General features: G+C 29.7%; 4 protein-coding genes across 5 annotated transcripts in view; 2 read left to right on the top strand and 2 right to left on the bottom strand.

Moving 5' to 3' along the window:
- Fhos (Formin homology 2 domain containing) overlaps positions 1-10,525 on the top strand; it is a 34,002-nt gene extending 23,477 nt beyond the window's left edge. The window contains exons 4-12 of the mRNA XM_027338725.2: positions 1,642-1,700; positions 5,618-5,685; positions 5,758-5,863; positions 5,932-6,026; positions 6,101-6,212; positions 6,290-8,139; positions 8,441-9,451; positions 9,520-9,862; positions 9,946-10,525. Coding sequence (XP_027194526.2) covers positions 1,642-1,700; positions 5,618-5,685; positions 5,758-5,863; positions 5,932-6,026; positions 6,101-6,212; positions 6,290-8,139; positions 8,441-9,451; positions 9,520-9,862; positions 9,946-10,019 — 3,718 coding nt within the window. The 3' untranslated portion in view covers positions 10,020-10,525. The remainder of the gene's footprint in view (positions 1-1,641; positions 1,701-5,617; positions 5,686-5,757; positions 5,864-5,931; positions 6,027-6,100; positions 6,213-6,289; positions 8,140-8,440; positions 9,452-9,519; positions 9,863-9,945) is intronic.
- A 105-nt stretch (positions 10,526-10,630) lies between these two features.
- On the top strand, positions 10,631-13,682 carry LOC113789246 (uncharacterized). Its single transcript, XM_027338760.2, has 5 exons — positions 10,631-10,845; positions 10,910-10,940; positions 10,995-12,560; positions 12,617-12,888; positions 12,945-13,682. Exons 1-5 carry the CDS (start codon positions 10,714-10,716, stop codon positions 13,077-13,079), a joined length of 2,136 nt encoding a protein of 711 aa, XP_027194561.2. The 5' UTR covers positions 10,631-10,713; the 3' UTR covers positions 13,080-13,682.
- A 132-nt stretch (positions 13,683-13,814) lies between these two features.
- Positions 13,815-15,721, bottom strand: Cyt-b5 (Cytochrome b5). 2 transcript variants are annotated; one of them, XM_027338763.2, is made up of 5 exons: positions 15,582-15,721; positions 15,383-15,512; positions 15,193-15,321; positions 15,068-15,097; positions 13,815-14,231 (listed from the first exon to the last, which is right to left on the bottom strand). In XM_027338763.2, the coding sequence occupies exons 2-5, from the start codon at positions 15,497-15,499 to the stop codon at positions 14,097-14,099; spliced, it is 411 nt and encodes a 136-aa protein (XP_027194564.1). In that variant the 5' UTR covers positions 15,500-15,512; positions 15,582-15,721; the 3' UTR covers positions 13,815-14,096. The 2 variants fall into 2 exon arrangements, with proteins under 2 accessions (XP_027194564.1, XP_075676501.1); XM_075820386.1 differs by lacking the exon at positions 15,582-15,721 and having other exon boundaries at positions 15,383-15,564.
- Positions 15,582-18,417, bottom strand: LOC113789247 (uncharacterized). The gene is made up of 5 exons (XM_027338762.2): positions 17,993-18,417; positions 17,590-17,921; positions 17,329-17,528; positions 17,180-17,263; positions 15,582-17,118 (listed from the first exon to the last, which is right to left on the bottom strand). Exons 1-5 carry the CDS (start codon positions 18,023-18,025, stop codon positions 16,409-16,411), a joined length of 1,359 nt encoding a protein of 452 aa, XP_027194563.2. The 5' UTR covers positions 18,026-18,417; the 3' UTR covers positions 15,582-16,408.
- Positions 18,418-18,435: the final 18 nt, after the last annotated feature.

The raw sequence follows: 18,435 nt of genomic DNA, 5'->3' as shown, positions 1-18,435 counted from the left end.
TTATATGACGGCCCAGAAATGTAGAAATCCCGTTAAATGTTTATTGATTTCGATAATCATTTGGCACATTCTCAAATATTATTATTATTCACACCAGCAATAAGCCAAATTTTTTTTTTGAAAATTCTCACGCAACAAATATATGGATTCGAATGGTGATCATTGTGGAGAACAAAAAATACATTCTAAACGTTGGTTTTAATTTCGTTTTTGTTGTTGTTGTTGTTGAATCGCTTCAACGGACACCAAATTTTTTTTTTGTTCACAACTATAGGTTTGTTACATGAAATCAAGCCAATAATAAATGATAGTTTGGTGTTTAATGTGGTAAATACGTACACAACAATATAATAAGATAGATAGATAGATAGTCGTCACCAGTTGAACACTTTAATTTTTTTTTGTTGAAAAAGAAGATTGCTATTCTCTATTCGAATGTGATTCAAATCCGGCCAATGACCTGATATATAATACACATACACAAACATTCATCACAACCAGAAAATTTTGGCTTTATGACGATTTTATTATTTTTGCTATTTCCTTTTGACTTTTGAACTTAAATCGTTACTCTTTGTTGTCAAAAAAAAATATTATATTTTGTATCTTGGACAAAAGAAAGAAAACTTCAGTAGAAAAAAAAACAAAACCGGTTGACCAATGGGTTAAATCACAGGGAGACACCATCTTCCTCTTCATCATCAAGATGATGAACAAAAACACAACCGATTCCTTTGTTTTTCATTACCTTTATTTTTTTTTGTCTATCATTATTATCATCATCATCTTCATATGACAATAAATGTTATTTTCTAACATGGAATTTTTTTTGTCGTGTTTTGTTGTTGTTGTTGATAGTCGATAGTTACAATTAAATGCTTATTACTCTTTTTCTTATATTCGATCGATTCATTCAACCAATCTGTATTTGTAATCATTTATCACATTCGATGATGATGAACATGATTCGATATATACCAATCAATTTTTCTTTTATAAAATAATTTCATCATTATCATTCATTCAAGGTAATTTAATGTCGATTATCGATACAATCAATACTTCATAATAGTAATAATAATAATGATAATATTAAACCATAAATCATTATTAAAGTTAGATAACATCTAGAAAGAGAGAGAGAGAGAGAGAGAGAGAGAGAAGAAAAATCAAATATTACGATGATGATGATGATGAATTGCTTTATTCCAACCGAATGATTGGATTCGGATGATATGTCCACCTTGTAGTTTTTTTTCCTAATGTCAAAGACAATTTTTTTTCTGGCAAGATTGAACGGTAAAAAAAAGAAAAAGAAAACATGTTTCCTTTTTTCATCACACACACACACACACACTCATTGCCATATACCTGAAGGCCATTTCATACTTGTCGTGTGTGATGCGACCTTTAATGATGCGGAAGGTAATGGCTAAATTTTCGAATGGGTGATGTTATTAGAATCCCAATATAGACTTTTTTCTATTGACGATATTTTTTTTTCTCGGTTATCATGTTAGCAGAAATCAAAATAATAATATTAGAAATTTAAATCATCTTGTTGTCAAAAAAAAAAAAATATTTTAAAATTACTAAATTTAAATTTTTCCTTTTTTGTTTATTTTTCTTTCTTCTAAACAGTCGCAAAAATGCCGTCATTTTACGAACACAATTATCGGTACGCGTTCATGCTATCATTGGTAAGTGGATTTCAAATTTTTTTTTCTTTTTATTCCTGCAATTCCTGTTATTTCAATCAATGATTCATCATTTTCTTTATTTCAATTCGAAAAACATAACAAAACAAAAAAAAAGTTTTTTTTTCCAAACAAAATAAATAAATTCATTCTATTTGATCAGATATTCTCTCTTTAAAAAAAAAAAATTTCCCACTATTAAAATCCATATTATTTAAGTTTCTTTTCTTCATTATTTAAAAGCCAATCAATTAAATATTTGATCTAAATCACAAACATGTTAATATGATCAAATACCCCTGCTGACCGGGTCACTATTATACTTATGAAAAGTTTTTTTTAAGTTTTCAAGAAGAAAAAAAAACATACGATATACTCATTCTCTTCTTTTTTTTTGATTAGTATTATTAATTATATTCTCATCAATGTATCTTCTCATTATCATCATCATCAATCTGATGATTGAATGAAATGTGACTCTTATCAGTAAAAAGATAGAATCAAATCGTTCTTACATCATCAACAGCCGGGTATTATTTATCATCATCATACCGTTTTATTCTGTTAAAATTGATAAGGAAAAAAGAAAAATTACAACTAGGGTCGTGCTGTCGAAAATGTCATTTTTATCATCATCATCATCATCATCGTTGTCGTCGTCTTTTTTTCCAGTTTAATAAGCTTTCTTTTGATGATCGAAGACCATGATAATCATCATCATCATAATCATTACTATTATCATCATATGATCATGATGGTTAAATATATGATCGATTACCTATTTAATGTTTGTCAGTTCGGGTAGTGTACATTATTTAGTAAAAAAAATCACATTTATACAAACATTTTATGTTTCTTGATCATTATTATTATTGATTGATTGATTGATTGATACAATTTCTAAAATGATCAGTATTTTTTTCCTGAATAATATCGACAAACATAATAATAATATCCGATATGATCACCGATATAATACTTATGATCATTATGAATGAAGATTAATGTCTTTTTAGTTGTTTTATAGGACTACATTTATTTATGTTAATGTGAATGATGGACAAGAAAGATTTTTTTTTATAATTCATGAATTAAAAATGTGTATGTTTACAATATTTTTCATACTTTTTTCTCATTAGTTTATTATGTGAAATATATAATGTATGATACGCATTTTTAATTAACAAGTTGTGCTTCCTCTATTTTATTTTTCTCGCTTGATTCATTCAATTTTTCATTCATAATCACAATCATTTTTCAAAAAAAAAGAAAACATTTTGTCGTTCAATTGTTCAGGGTGTTGTTATGATATGATTTAGTAGTCAAGATAATTACCATTGGCACTTAAAATTTGATTTAATGAATGTTAGACACACACACAATGATTTGTTATGAGAAATGTTCACTATTTTTTTTTTTGTTTCATTATCGGATATGTTTGTTTGTTTGTTTTTCTTGTTTAAGCTTCCTGTTCCTCGACACATTTCATTCGTAAATATATTACGAACTATGATGCTTGAACAATATCAAATTTCATTTCATTTTTTTTTTATTTTACACAAAAGACTTTTGGGAAAAAAAATCAAATCAATTCTTTCAACCAGATGGAAAAAAATAGCCACATTGTTCGTTATGCTTTCCATCATGAAATTGGATGGTTACAATCAAAGAACAATGTTGAAAAAAAAACTGATAAAATCAATCATTTTATAATTTTTTTCTTTGAAATTTTCCCTTGTCTACTATTCTGATTCTCATCATCATCATCATTTGTATTCAATATGATTCAATCTAGATTGCTAGAACTATAGTGTCTAATCAATTTTTCAAATCTATTACCTTGCACCAATATCAACCATTATCATTTTTATCATTAAATAATCATCTTCGATAGGTTAGTCGGACATTTGGAATCCGTATTATATTCACGATATTGTGTATAGCATGCCGACAACAAACGAAAAAAAATGTTTCTTTTCTGGAAGCGTCGTTATTTAGGTGATGCACAATCTTTATGTGTACGCATCGCGTACACACAACACCAATACAAAATACTCAAGCTATAAAATTAACCTGTTGTTAATGTTGTTGTTGTTGATGATGATGATCATTTCATTTCAATTCAAAAATACCTTGGTATCCATGATTTTTTTTTCATCATCTTCGTTGTTGTTGTTGTTTGAATGGAATGTCCAATTTGTTTTTTTTCAAAATGATAACAAAATATCAAATATTGATGGTGAATGAATGAAGGTGTTTTATGTATGAACACACCAAAAAAAAACTATGGTGCACATTCATTTTATGCTTTTTTCCCACATCCATCCTGATTTTCATTCAAATTGAATCAGATTTTTTCCCATTTTTTTTTGATTTATTTGCCCATTTGTTCATCATTCATTTTCGATGGTTGCTACTTGAACTAAACACAAAAAAAAACAGAAATATAAACAATCGAAAAATGGATATCGTATTACAAATAATGAACAAATCACCTTACGAGTTAAGATTTATCCACAACAACAACACACATCAAACATTTAGCCAAGATTAAACGTGCGATTAAAATTAATGGACAATATTTTTCTTTTATCTAACATAGCTTTAATTGAATTTTATGATCAATTTTATTGAACAAAAAGAAAACAACAACAATAAACTGATAATGATACTGATCAATCAATCTGATGAATAATTGATCAAAAAAAACAACACTGTATTGTTGATGAATAAATATATGATCGTTCAGATTGTTTTTTTTCCAATTCATAAACGATAAATTAAACTAGATCAACTGATATGTATGATAATTTATTGATCATATAACCATTTTTGAATATTAGATTCGTTTAGTTTTTCTTTTTCGTCGTCGTCGTCGTTGTTAATCAAATTTCCTCATTCTATATGATTATATGATTTATTTTTTCCTTGTAATAATTCCATTTGATCTCCCAAAACAATTAATTTTGTCATAAAAAAACGGTTGTTTGATATAATCTAAGCTAAGCAAAATTGTTCATCATTAAGGTAAACAAAAACTATTGTCTTCTGTTTTCGATCATTATTATCAATAAGTTTATAAGATATAATTGAAATTATTTTAGCTAAGAAAAAAAATGGTAACTTGTTGTACTTGTGTATTATTTTTGGGTTTTTCGATTCATTGGTTACAAATATCATTGATTAATTTTTATTATTCTTTCTAATAATAAATTTCTATTGTGTGATTCTATTGTGTCTAGGATTTTCAATGATTCTTATATCCTAGATTTAGAGTGTTTAATTTGATTTGATTCAACACAAAAAAAAACAATGTTTGCCAAAACATAGATATTGAAACGAATTGAGAACAACAAAAAAAAACCAAAACAACAATTTATTGCACGAAAAGTTATCTGATCATCTGAATTTATTGCACACAGTGTTTATGATGATTGACGTTGTTGACCCAAACATTTTCGGATTAAAAAAAATTTGCGAATCTGATTCATTTCATTATGATGATAATGATTTAAAACATTAATAATTACCTTGTCATCATATTGCACGAGTTTGTTGTTCACAGGTCGTCCAACAAATCGTGTGTTAATAGTCTGTTTTAGATTAATATTAAAATGTTTGATGATAAAGAAATCATGATCTACGGAAATTTTTTTCTTTCTTTTTACTTTCATTTTGTTTTCTGTACTAAAACACATTATGGCTGATGATTTGGCTAATTAACACCATTTGCTTATTAGCATCTTTTGTAGCTAGGCCAATCGTTTTTTCAAAATGTAATGAATGATGATGATGATGTTGATAAAACAATGTCACGGAATTTATCCGGAACAGGATAGATGGATATTCTATAATGATTTTTTGTTGCTAAAATTTCTCATTTTGCTAATAATTCATTATTTTTCTCTTATTTATTGCAGAAAAACTTTTAAATTCTTCAGGAAGGGAATTACGTCGTGCATTGTTCTCATTAAAACAGATATTTCAGGTAAGCAATAATGATGATCATCGATAAGTTCAATCTGTTTAATGGTTCATATATTTTTTTCTTAATATTTAGGATGACAAAGATCTAGTACACGAATTTGTCCGTAATGATGGTTTAGCTTGTTTAATCAAAGTTGGATCCGAAGCTGATCAAAACTATCAGAACTATATACTCAGAGGTAAATTATTCCTTTTATTATTATCTATGATGATGATAATATCGACAATTTATTTTTTATTACAATAGCACTTGGCCAACTCATGCTTTATGTTGATGGTATGAATGGTGTGATCGAACATCCGGAAACCATACAATGGCTTTATTCGTTGATCTCTTCAGAAGTAAGCTAATCTTTTCATCTATTTTTATGTTATTACTTTACTACAACAAAAAAAAAAATATTTATCATTTTCAGTATCGATTGGTGGTTAAAACTGCTCTTAAATTATTATTAGTTTTTGTCGAGTATGTTGATAGTAATTGTCTGATATTGATCAATAGCATCCATCAAATTGACAATGAACGAGGTATGAATAGAGTATGATAAAATTATAAAATTTCCCGAATAAAAATGTTTGATCAAAAATTATTTATCATTCAACAGGTGTTAAACCATGGAACAATATAATGAGCATTTTAAATGAAAAAGATTCAGCCGATATCGAACTATTAATCTTTTCAATGACATTAATCAACAAAACATTGAATGGCATACCGGATCAAGATACTTATTACGATGTTTGTGATGCATTGGAAGAACAAGGCATCGAACGAATTATTCAACATTATATGTCGAAACATGGTACAGATCGTGATCTTTTGCAGCAGTTCCGAATCTATGAAGCTGTTTTAAGACTTGAAGATGGTGATGATGACGGTAATGATGGCTTACCACTCGATTCTAGACATACTCCTCGAAATAGAAAAGCAAGCGCTAACAATGAAGACCGTCGTAAAAGTAAACGTCATTCGATTGATATTGTTAAACAATCTTTTCCCATCAAAAATAGCCAAAGTAATGGAACAGCACAATTTTGTCGATTTAATAACAAGTCAATTTCATCATCAACATCCTTGAATCCAACCTTCAATAATAAGAAAAGTTTTTACAATTTACCACCAAATGTCAATCCTTCAATGGTATCAAATGGATTTGATGAAATTAATATCAATCTCAAGAAACGAGATTTTCGTTCAAAAAGTTTAGCTCGAGAACATGAAATCCACAATCAGCGTTCGAGTATTTCTTCATGTAGCAGTGCCGATTCGTACGGTTCTTATGCTAGTTATGGCAGTTATGTCAGTAATGAAGACACCAAAGCAGCAACTTTGATCGATCCGCTTAAAAATTTCGATTCTCCTTCGATAGATAGTAATGAAGATGACACTGATCGTAGTTTGGATTTAAACAGTCGTAGTTCGAATCACACTGAATCATCGGATGAAATGTTGAAACCTCATGATTTTGATGGTTCACAAGAATCGTTCAATTTATGGGAGACTACCAAAAAATCTGTCTTGAATAATGGATATCATCCTCAAAATGGCGATACATCTTCTGGATTATCTCGACAACCAAGTTTAAAAGAAAGAAAAACCTGGATGTTATCATTAATGTATGGAAAAACAAATGGAGATGATGCACCTAAATCGCCCAACTATATAAAGCCTCCAGCTCCAATTCCAACAGCAACTACTGGACTTTGGAATGGTAATGGAAAAATTGATATAGTTTCTCCTTCATCTACTGTTATCAATGATCTCCTTAATCTGAATAAACCAGCCGAATCAGTCAAATGTTTGAAAGAAAAATTTATTCAACAGACCACACAGTCAGACACGAATCTTGTTCCCAAAATAATCCACCAAAAAGAACAAATAACTGATAAATTTACCAATAATTTTGAATATCTTCAATGGGAACAGTTGGTCAATCAAATGTCTCGCCCTCTAGTCATTAATGATATGGATTTCACAGATCTTGTTGACGATGATGACACTGATATCTGTAATCCAACCGCTAATGGTATCGGTCCCAATTGTTCACCTTTGTTATCATTAAATGGTTCAACTCCTCCTCCACCACCACCACCAATGTCATCTGGGGGTTTTCTACCTCCACCACCACCACCACCAATGTCATCTGGTGGTTTTCTGCCACCACCACCACCGCTACCACGGTTTAATGGACCCGGTTTAGGTAATTGGTCTTCGATTAATAATGGTCGAAATACGAATACACCATCACCACCGATTCCATTGGATCCTAAATCATCACAAAACAAAAACAAAAAAACGATTAAATTATTTTGGAAAGAAGTTAAAGAAGATAAATCACTTTTAAGTCGAATAATCAAGAAAAAAACTATTTGGGATGAAATCAAACATGTACCAGTTGATACCGAGAAATTAGAAACTCTTTTTGAAAGTCGTACCAAAGAACTAATGAACAAGGTAAGTTTTTTTTCATCAAAATTAAGTTAAATAATAATATCCTTTTCAAATGCTTTTCGATCAATTTTTTCATTCTAACTAATTATAAATTCGATCACAAATTCGTGAATCTGATGGCTTTTAACGTGGCTCATTCATAATAACTATAAAAAATACGCTTCTGCTAAAAAACTATTAATTTACTTATTGTCAATCTCTCTAATTGATAGGGATTCGATGTAAGATTAATGTTGAGCGTATTTTTGTTTTCTAAATTTTTAATATTTTGATTTTTTGTATTTTATTTTGTTTGTGTGAACAGAAAACCCAAGATGCAAATAAAAAGAATGAAATTCTTGTGCTCGACACCAAACGTTCCAATGCGATCAATATAGGCATGACTAAACTACCTCCTCCTAGGACAATCAAAACGGCTATACTCAAAATGGATCAATCGATCATGAATCGTGAAGGTATTGAAAAAATTTTAACAACTATGATGCCTACGGAAGAGGAAAAAAATAAAATTATGGAAGCTGAAATGAATAATCCGGATATACCATTAGGACAAGCTGAATCTTTTTTGATGACACTATCATCAATCACTGCTCTCGAGGCTAGACTTCGTTTATGGGCATTTAGATTAGATTACGAACAAATGGAACGAGAAGTAGCCGAACCATTAATGGATTTAAAACAGGCTATTCATGAACTTGAAAAAAGTGAAACGTTTAAAATTATACTCGGAACATTACGATCAATTGGAAGTTTTTTGAATGGATCCGAAGTGAAAGGATTTCAAATTGATTACCTAGCCAAAGTACCAGAGATTAAAGATACTATTCATAAGCATTCTTTGTTACATCATTTGGCTCAAATGATTATGGAAAAATATCCAAATACCTCAAATCTTTACTCTGAATTAGGAGCAGTATCACGTGCTTCTAAAGTGGATTTTGATGATTTAGGAAAAAATCTTCACAAAATGGAACAAGATTGTAAACAATCTTGGGAACATCTTAAGGTAATTTCGAAATTTGATGGATCAAGCCCGATGAAGAATAAAATGTCAGAATTTTTGGCTGATTGTGCTCAACGTATTATTGTATTAGAAATTATACATCGTCGTGTGATGAATAGATTCAAAAAATTTCTTGTTTTCTTGGGAATGCCTTCAAGCGCAATCAAAGAGAACAAACCGAATCATTTGTTGAAAATTATAAGCGAATTCGCTTTAGAATATCGAACTACTCGTGAACGAGTTAGAGAACAGATTGAGAAAAAAGCAAATCATCGTGAAAGAAATAAAACCAGAGGCAAAATGATTACTGAGGTATTTATCAATGCTATTAGCAATGTTAATAATGATTTAAATGATGAATATTTTTTTCGAATAAGCAGATGGACAAATTTAAGGCCAAAGAACAGGCCGAATCTGATTTGGAACGAATTCTCACTACTGGTGGCGAGACACAAGTTGATAATGGCAACGTTACAAAATGGGGTACTTTGCCTGGAACAAAACTTAGGCGTCCATCGACTGGTTCGATGAATAATCTTGTAATGAATGGAAATGGTTCAGGTGTGAGAGGAATACATACATACCGACATAGTGTTCATGTTGAATCTTATGGTGAAGCTGATGATGAAATACTTGAAAGCTTGGTGCGATCAACAACTCAACAACCTGTTCGAGCTCAGGAAAAAAATCGACGAAAAGCTCGTTATGGAGAACGCAAATCTTGTATGTTTTTTTTCTGTTATTATAATCAAAAATGAAATAATTTGACAAATGTTTGTTTTTTATTTATTTTTTTCTTCACATAGTGCGACGAACTCTTAGAGGAAATCTGGATCTATCGGAAGAGGAACGAATGATGTTGTCAGCTATTACCACTTAATAATTACTTATTTGCTACATTAATTCATACATTTAAATTTATTTTTTAAAAAAATTATCTATTTTCATGGAATACTGTGATCTCAACACGATAACAGCTAAAAAAATGTTTACCCGTCCTTTGGTCTTAAAAATTGAAATAGACACCGAATTTATTGTATACTAAACAATAAACAAAAAATTTTTCGGACTAAATTATGGACATTTTTTTTCTAGTCACACCAATCAAATGAAATCCGAATCAAAACTGATTCGAAAGAAAATCTATTTAATCAAAAACATCACCAATATTTTCCTCAATCATTTTACACAACAACAACAAAAAAAACACATCGGCACAAATTTTCAATTCATATTTATTCAAACAAATATATTGTTTAGCTCTACATTTTGCTTCGACACTAATTTTTTTATATATATTGGATTTATATAATACAAAACAAAATTAATTAATATTTTCATTCAGATTCTTATCCGATTTCGAAATAAAAATTTTTCTCAATATCATTTATCTGTAGACTTTTTCAATTGGAAATTATATTTGAATATTAAGGCGTTAATTATGTCCTATCATTTACTAATGGTACATGAGGCATGTTGTTTATTGTTTGCTCTTTTGCGCTATTGAATTTTTATGCGGCTCAAATTTTTAATTTTAAAATATTCGAATGTTATGAAAATTATTATTTTTAATCATGTCGGATAATATTTTCATTGACGGTAAACCTTTAAATTCTTTAAGGGTAGTCGATTTAAAAGAAGAACTCAGAAAACGGGGTGTTCGTAGTTCTGGTACAAAATCTCAGCTGCAACAATTATTATTAACGGTTTGTTATATCTTATTCGCATTTTTGATATAATTTTAATGTTTTTTTTTCGGTAAAATTTAAGGCTCTATATTCAAAGAATCAGGTAGTTGAAGGTATGTAAATTTTATTTTTTATGATGACAATATATGACTAGATTTTGTTGATAGAACCTCCGATCACTGATGAAGCAGAACCAATAAAAAATGACAATGAACAACCAGAAAAAATAGATGACTCTATGATCGATGACTGTACTAATTCTCAGAGTATTGATAGTAACGCCAAATTCGCTTCAATATCCATTAATGAAGAAAAAGAAACCATCAAATTAACTATCCGTTCGAGTCCCAGAAAACAAGAGCCAGTACAGCAACAAGATTCTGAAAGTGAAGATTCACAAAGCGATGCCACTGATCCAGACAGTGATCGGAAGAATGACAGTTATGATGTTAACGCTAATCAGAAAGAAATTCCATCGCCTTCAATTGAGCCAGAAAGCAAAATGGAATCTGAAGCAGATAATGCTGAAGAAAAGTCGACTGATCTAGTTAATCAAGAAATTGAAAAACCCGAAAATAGTACTGATGATCAAAAAACAAAAGTAGAGCATCCGATAATCGATGAATGCAAAAGTGAAAGTGAATCACCACCGAAAACTGAACAAACTTTAGAAGAATTCCCGAAAAATAAAATCGAAATAAAATCAGATGATTCTAAAAGTCGAACTTCAATTATAAAAAATAGAATGATTACACAAAAATCAACTGAGAAAACTACTAATCCTGTTCAGAAAAAACGACGTTGGGGAAGTTCACAAACAAACGAATCATCTGTATTGAAAAAAGGAATCTCAAGCGATGAACTTAAACAACTTATAAATGATTCGATAATGGACAATGATCAGCCTGCCATCAAGGTGAGTAAACCGAACGAAGACAAAACATTCTTTAACAATAAAACTGATGAGCCACCACAACAACCAAAATCAATGGAAATAACTGAAATGGAAATAAAAAAGGTAGACATTTCATTTAAAAATGAAGTTGTTGAAATGTCTCAAGTAGCGACTCCGCAAAAAGAGAATGGTAATATTGAAGATACGAACGGCCAACGGTCAGTTAGTCCGGCCAAGAATCCCGAATCAACTGTGTTGTTTATAACAGGCTTGGTTCGACCATATACTTTGATGCAGTTAAAGAAATTGTTGAACAGTATCGGTGAAATTGATGAGGAAAAATTTTGGATAGATAAAATCAAGTCAAAATGTTATGTAACTTATTCGAGTGTCGAAGAAGCTGTCGAAACTCGTAAAAATCTACATAATCTAAAATGGCCACAATCAAGCCCGAAAAATCTTTGTGTTGAATTCGCTACACTCGAAGACATTGATCGATGTCTTCATCCAGAAAATTATGAAGATCTTCCCATGAAAAACGTCGAAAAAAAATCGTCATTGATCGCTGAAAATAAAGGAAAATATGACATTATTATGAAAGAACCTAAAGTTGAACCATTTGGCAAAAACAACGATAAATCTGAAGCTACTGCTGCTCGTGGGAACATTCGTGAATGGGACAGAGATAAGGTTGCTGTTAAAGTCAGTCGACACGAAGAAAAAGAAAAGAGTGATGACAATCAGCGGCAACTGAAAAAACCTAAAGTTGAATCTCCATCTGATCATCAACATCATCATCACCATCATCATCATCGTGATAAGCCTACGAAAACAACAGGTAATAGATTTTTGAAGATTTTTTCCTTTTTATAATGTTTATTGTATATTATATAGAAAAAGTGGAGAAAAAAGAAGAAAAATCAAATCAACGTCATCAAGAACCAAGAAGTGAATCACCTGTTAATTCACTAGAAGATTTATTTAGAAAGACAAAAACAATTCCATATATCTATTGGTTGCCATTAAACGATGAACAAGCATTAGAAAGGGAAAAATATCGTAATCAATTGGAAAAGGAACGTGAAGCAAGAATAGCACAGCGTATGGAAATGTCTGCACGTAAATCTTCACCTCCTCTTCATCCTGCCCCTATGTCTCGTGATATGGTAAATATTTTTTCATTGCTAATACAATTGTATCAAGTTGTTTTTTTTGTTTCCAGAATCGTATTCGAAGAACTTCTCCCATAAATTTTCGCCGTAAGCCTTCACATAGTCCTGTATATCGACGTAATCAATCACGATATTCACGGTCGCGTTCTCCTGATCGTAGACGATTTTCACCTCGTAGAAGATAAGTTGATTCATCAATTTTGATTTCATCGATCCATTTTCTTTTATCGGGTCACCCAAAGGTCATTGAAAGATGGAGAGAAAAATATCTTTGTAATTTGAAGCCTAATCATTAATCGACCATTCTTATTCATACTTCCATTCGTTGTTTCTTCACCATTTTATTTTGATATATATCCAGTTTTTGCTCTAACAAATAGGGTTTATTAATCATAAATCAGAAAAGGAAAATTCTAGGTATCGAATGAATATATAATAGGTTGTATTTTCTGAAAAATCAGGATTTTTCAAAATATTATACCTTAGTTTTAGGTTTACCAGTTTTCTTTTGCAGATCTGTCTTCTCCCTTTCTCTCTCTTTCTCAAAATTTATCAGATAATCAACATATTGGAAGCTGTTTGGAAAGTCATATCAATGTTGGATATTTCGGTTCATCTCATCCTCATCATCATTATCATTATTATTTGCAAACAATTTTTATCGAACATCAACAGCTAATCACTATCATTTGAACAAAAATATTGGCAACAAATGTATTTTTGTACTTTTTTCCGTTCAGTGCATCAAAGTACAATTCGAGTCGAATGTGGAATAGCAACAAAACGAATTAGAAAAAACTGATTTGGATCAGTTTATCATTTTGTTTTTCTCAAAAAAATCTAAACACTAAATTATTATTTCTCTATTGGATTAATCATTTATATTTTGAACAATAATAATAAAAATTTCGATATTCACATTAATTATTTATCAGAATTTTATTTCATTATTTCAATAATTTTTAACAATTTTTTTATTCTCTGGTTTTAACACATCACATCATTGACAGCCGGATGATGATGTGTAATTATAATTTAATTAAAATAAAACAATTGTAATCAGAATATTGGCGAACAAAATTGATGTTTTTGTTTCATTATTTCACTATAGTTGATGATAATTTTATTAATTGAGAATAGTAGGTATTTTTTTTTTTAAATAGATAAAAATAAAGTTGGTTGTTTCTGTTTGAACACTATTTTCAATCGGTAGAACCAAAATAGCCCATTCGATATAGAACTATTGGAACCAATGCAATCAAAATGGAAATCGTCCAAGTCATCCAATCGTTTGATGAACCATTCGTTTTTGGATCGGACCATGAAATTGTTTTTTCCTAAAAAAAACATTCAGATTCAATCATTGATTGATTGATTGAATATGAATTATATACATAGACATATTGGGTATATATGGATAATTATTAATATTTAACATCATCATCATTTGGATACACAATAACAGCAACAAAAAAAATTGATTTTAATGATCTATCTTACTATATTAATATAAACTCCCATTCTTATTCTTTTTTTTTGTTTCCTCTTTAGTTTATTTAATATTTGTGAATGTTTAAAAAATAAAATAAAATTTATTTTTTTTTTTAAGAAAAGCCATAAAATCTTTTAATAATTTTAATTTTTTTAAAAAAATATAGATAGTGAAGTTTTGCAAATCGATAATAGTAGATAGAATGAATTATTAACTCTGTCATGCTAAATGACAATACAGTTCTTTTTTTCTGGTCCATCTTTGTTCGGTTTCTAATTTTTTGTTTTGTTTCAAAAATAATCCGGTCATCAGATTATAGATAAATTTTTATAATGTTGAAAAAAATGAAAAGAGTTTTGAAGCAAAAAAAAACAGGGCAGGATAGAGAATAACAAAAAACAAAGTTAGTCATATGCAAAATGTTTTTTTTGTTTGTTTGTTTGGGAAATAATTTAAAGGCCAATTAGAAAAATCGAAACATGCATGATTAAATGAAAATATGAATCCTGTGATAAAAATATCTCATACATCTCCCCTCCACCACCATAACTAACTATTGTTCTCACCGAAAAAATTATGAATTCAATTGTTAATCAAATAATGTTGTTAATCGATAATTAAGATGTTAAGATGCTCCATGAGGAAAAAAAATGACATGCAAAACAAATATTGGTTACTCACCTCAACTTTTTTTGTTTTCTTTTTATCAGCCTATATATTATGTATTGTTACAAAAACAATTTGAGAACAAGGAAAAAAATAAAGATTATTGTCCTTGATATAATGAAAATTTTTTTCACACATACCTCACATAATTCACCAATTTTATATTTTTTCATTATATCTCTAGCATCAGTAGAATGGCCAACATCTTCGAATGATTCGGTTGCATCTTTACCGGCCTGTTCGATTAGAACTTCTTCGCCACCAGGATGCTGAAAAAAAATTATTGTAAAAAATTAAGGATCAATTTTCACCAAAAAAAATATAACTAACCTCATCAAGAAATGGAGTCACATCATAAACACAATCATGGATGACGATCCAAACGGATTTTTTTTCATTATGTTCGGCAACTTCAGCCAATGTATAGGTTTTTGTTTCCTGTGCCATTTTTTGTTTAGTGCTAGTTTAACCGATCATGAGATGAAAATGAATGAATATGTTTTTTTCGATTTACAGAAAAATAACATACCTTCTTATTTATGATCGATATATAATGGAATGATCAGAAAAATAATAATTGATATATTGATATGAATTGATTCGATCTTTGATATTTCACTGGGTACTTCTTAATCACTTGATATTAATCAGTCAATCAAATGAAATGTTTAGTAATGATTATAAGCCTGTCTAATTTTTTATCAAAATAATGATAATTTCTTTGATCACAAGTATTTTAAATTTATTCAAACAAACTGAATCGAAATAATAATAAAAAAATAATCAAACAATAAATCAGACGCAAGTTTTCTACGCAAATATCGTCACATATGTACGTGTCATGTTGCCATTTGGTTACCAGTTTAAAAAAGAAAAAACATCAGAAAATCATTTCTCTATTTTTCTTTCTCTTTGAAACGTTACAGCTCTCTCTACATTTTATGTAATTTCCCACACCATCAGTGCAAGCATGTATATGCGTTCGAAATTAAATATAATCAGAAAAAAAACTGGTTATCCTCTGTTTTGGGTATAAATACCACTGAGAAAACAAGAACATCACTCTTATTTGAGGAGGAGGAGGATGAATGTAAAGAGAAAGTTATTTAATGGGAGGAGCTGATTTAATGATGAAATGATGATCGATTTATACATCGAAAGTAAAAAAAAAATTTAATTGAAATTGTTGAAGGAACAAAATATATTTAATGGGAAAATTAATGAAATGTAAGAGTATTTTTTATGTGTTTTCGTTAGAATTTATATACATAAAATGAAAATTCTGTGATGAACTACCTTTGGTGTATCACACATCTCTTATATCAATGAATGGATTTTTAATCAAATTTTAATTGTTTATGGTGATTGTCGATCGCTTGTCAAGGATGTAGGCTGATCTACCTGAGGTTGTTGTTGCTGTTGTTGTTGCTGCTGCTGTTGTCGGTAACGTGGATGAGTCAATTCTGGTTGTTCTCGAACAATTTCCAACAATTCTTTAACTTCTTTTTCTACCGTCAAGTTGAAAACAATGTCACAAAATTCGAAATAAATACCATACGAATCTGTATCGGTATATCGCATATCATGTAAAACAACTTGATCAACTTTCGATGGTTTACAACAGAAATATAATGATAGGAATAAGGTTGCCATAGTTGTAGTTATAATTACAGCCATTAACCAATAGATATCCGTTTTTGCTTGAGTTGAATGAAGACCATACCATAATGAAACAAGAATAAGATTCTCGATAAAGGCAACGGATAAAAATCGCAATGGACGTTGTTTTTCTTTAAGATGAAACATGTAAGGCCACATAACCAATGATGGAAGACCGAAGAAAAAGAAAATTAAAACAATAGTACCGAATCCACGTTTCTTTGATCGATCAGCATGTGGATCTGCATCCAATGCTTCCATTGCAATCTTATAAACCCAAATGGTGAAACCAATAACATGAATTAAACATAAGAGAATGATCCACTGTTTGATGATGATAGCAGCTAAAGCAAACACTAAGATACGACTTGTGAACATTGATGTCCATCCTATCAAGGATAAGAAACCTAGATATTACTCAGATTAGTTACATCAGAATTGATCAGATTATGAAAAGAGTAAAAGTACCAGTAAGAATTCCATCATCTCTTCGGCGGATGGCAATTAGCATTGAAAAAATCGACAAAGCCGAACCGATTACTTCTCCAATAACTGAAATGAAAAACAAAAATATAAGAATAATGCAATTTTTTTTTTTTTTTTGAATAAAATATTACTAAATGAATATTTGTTGTTTGTTTCGACTGAAAGAATATAAATCTGCATGACTACTTGAATGAATCCAGCATAAAAATCTTCAAAAAATTCCAATGTTTCTGCATTACGATTCACGAAGAGAAGATTTTCCTTTTCATCACTTTTAGCTGGCCGGAATGAACATAGATTTTGGGATGAAAAATAAAGACCATCCAAATGTCTTATGAAAAAATTGATTTGTTAATTTTCGAACCTAATTTAGAAAATAATTTCATAAATACCTTTTTATTTGCCATGGCATCAATAATAATCCATTTACAAATTTAGTGATGATAGCCTTGGCGGTGAAATTTTCATTCTTGATAAATTCGGCAAAACTTTGATAAATGGCGAATACCATTGATGGAAGTATTAAACAAAGTAATGAAATTATTTCAAAATATGGCGCATGTTCAGAATGATAAGTATTAACAGCTCCAAAATCTTGGTAAATCTTATTCAAATAGATTATCAATCGACAAAGCGATTGTAAAAATATTCGCTGAAACATTGTTTTCGACCAGAATCCCATGTTTTTTCGTCGTCTTGTTGTTCTATCAGGCTGTAACGGTTTCTATTGTGAACAAAACGGAAAAAGGAAAATGAAAATAATCAAGATCGTATTATTTTTATATTTACACTTACCTCACTATCATGAACATCTTGAATTTCCATCATGATAAACGATCGTATGACTAATTTTTCTTATCAAATTTTAAAAGGTAGAGGAATTTATTTCTAAATATTATATGTGTTATAAAATAGAAATAATATCCGTTTTCGAAATCCCGTAAGAATATATATACAAAGCTGCATGTAATTCAATAATATCGATGTTTCATGTGTATATTATTTCCATATACAGATTTTTCTATCAATATGTCTGACCAATATCACAATTCCCAAACACAGCACTTGGCGTAGGCATCAATTGTGTGTGTGTGTGTGTGTGTTTAAAGTTTTGAATCAGTTGTCACTATAGTTTAGATAATTGTTGCTCAATAAAGAGACTATGTTCTATACACATACACAGATGTATACATCAATGTGAAGACGCCCAAAAGATCCTGTTTTGAATGCTATCAACG

The sequence above is a fragment of the Dermatophagoides pteronyssinus genome, unplaced genomic scaffold, assembly GCF_027571235.1.
Source record: "Dermatophagoides pteronyssinus isolate colony J.1.1.1.1 unplaced genomic scaffold, Derpt_VIB-CSIC_2022.12 sq0001, whole genome shotgun sequence".
Lineage (NCBI taxonomy): Eukaryota > Metazoa > Arthropoda > Arachnida > Sarcoptiformes > Pyroglyphidae > Dermatophagoides > Dermatophagoides pteronyssinus.
The sequence above is the reverse complement of the archived record's forward strand: the minus strand, read 5'-3'. Positions and strand labels throughout refer to the sequence as shown.

Coding starts and splice junctions, on each gene's coding strand:
- Cyt-b5 (XM_027338763.2), bottom strand. CDS start 15,499: ATGGCACAGGAAACAAAAACCTATACATTGGCTGAAGTTGCCGAACAT. Junction 15,098..15,192: donor AAATTGGTGAATTATGTGAG/GTATGTGTGAAA, acceptor CATAATATATAG/GCTGATAAAAAGAAAACAAA. Junction 14,232..15,067: donor AGAAAACAAAAAAAGTTGAG/GTGAGTAACCAA, acceptor TGTTTTTTTTAG/GAAAAAACAATTTCATGGTC.
- LOC113789247 (XM_027338762.2), bottom strand. CDS start 18,025: ATGATGGAAATTCAAGATGTTCATGATAGTGAG. Junction 17,529..17,589: donor ATGCCATGGCAAATAAAAAG/GTATTTATGAAA, acceptor TTTTTTCATAAG/ACATTTGGATGGTCTTTATT. Junction 17,119..17,179: donor AGATGATGGAATTCTTACTG/GTACTTTTACTC, acceptor AGTAATATCTAG/GTTTCTTATCCTTGATAGGA.
- LOC113789246 (XM_027338760.2), top strand. CDS start 10,714: ATGTCGGATAATATTTTCATTGACGGTAAACCTTTAAATTCTTTAAGG. Junction 10,941..10,994: donor AAAGAATCAGGTAGTTGAAG/GTATGTAAATTT, acceptor TTTTGTTGATAG/AACCTCCGATCACTGATGAA. Junction 12,889..12,944: donor CCCCTATGTCTCGTGATATG/GTAAATATTTTT, acceptor TTTTGTTTCCAG/AATCGTATTCGAAGAACTTC.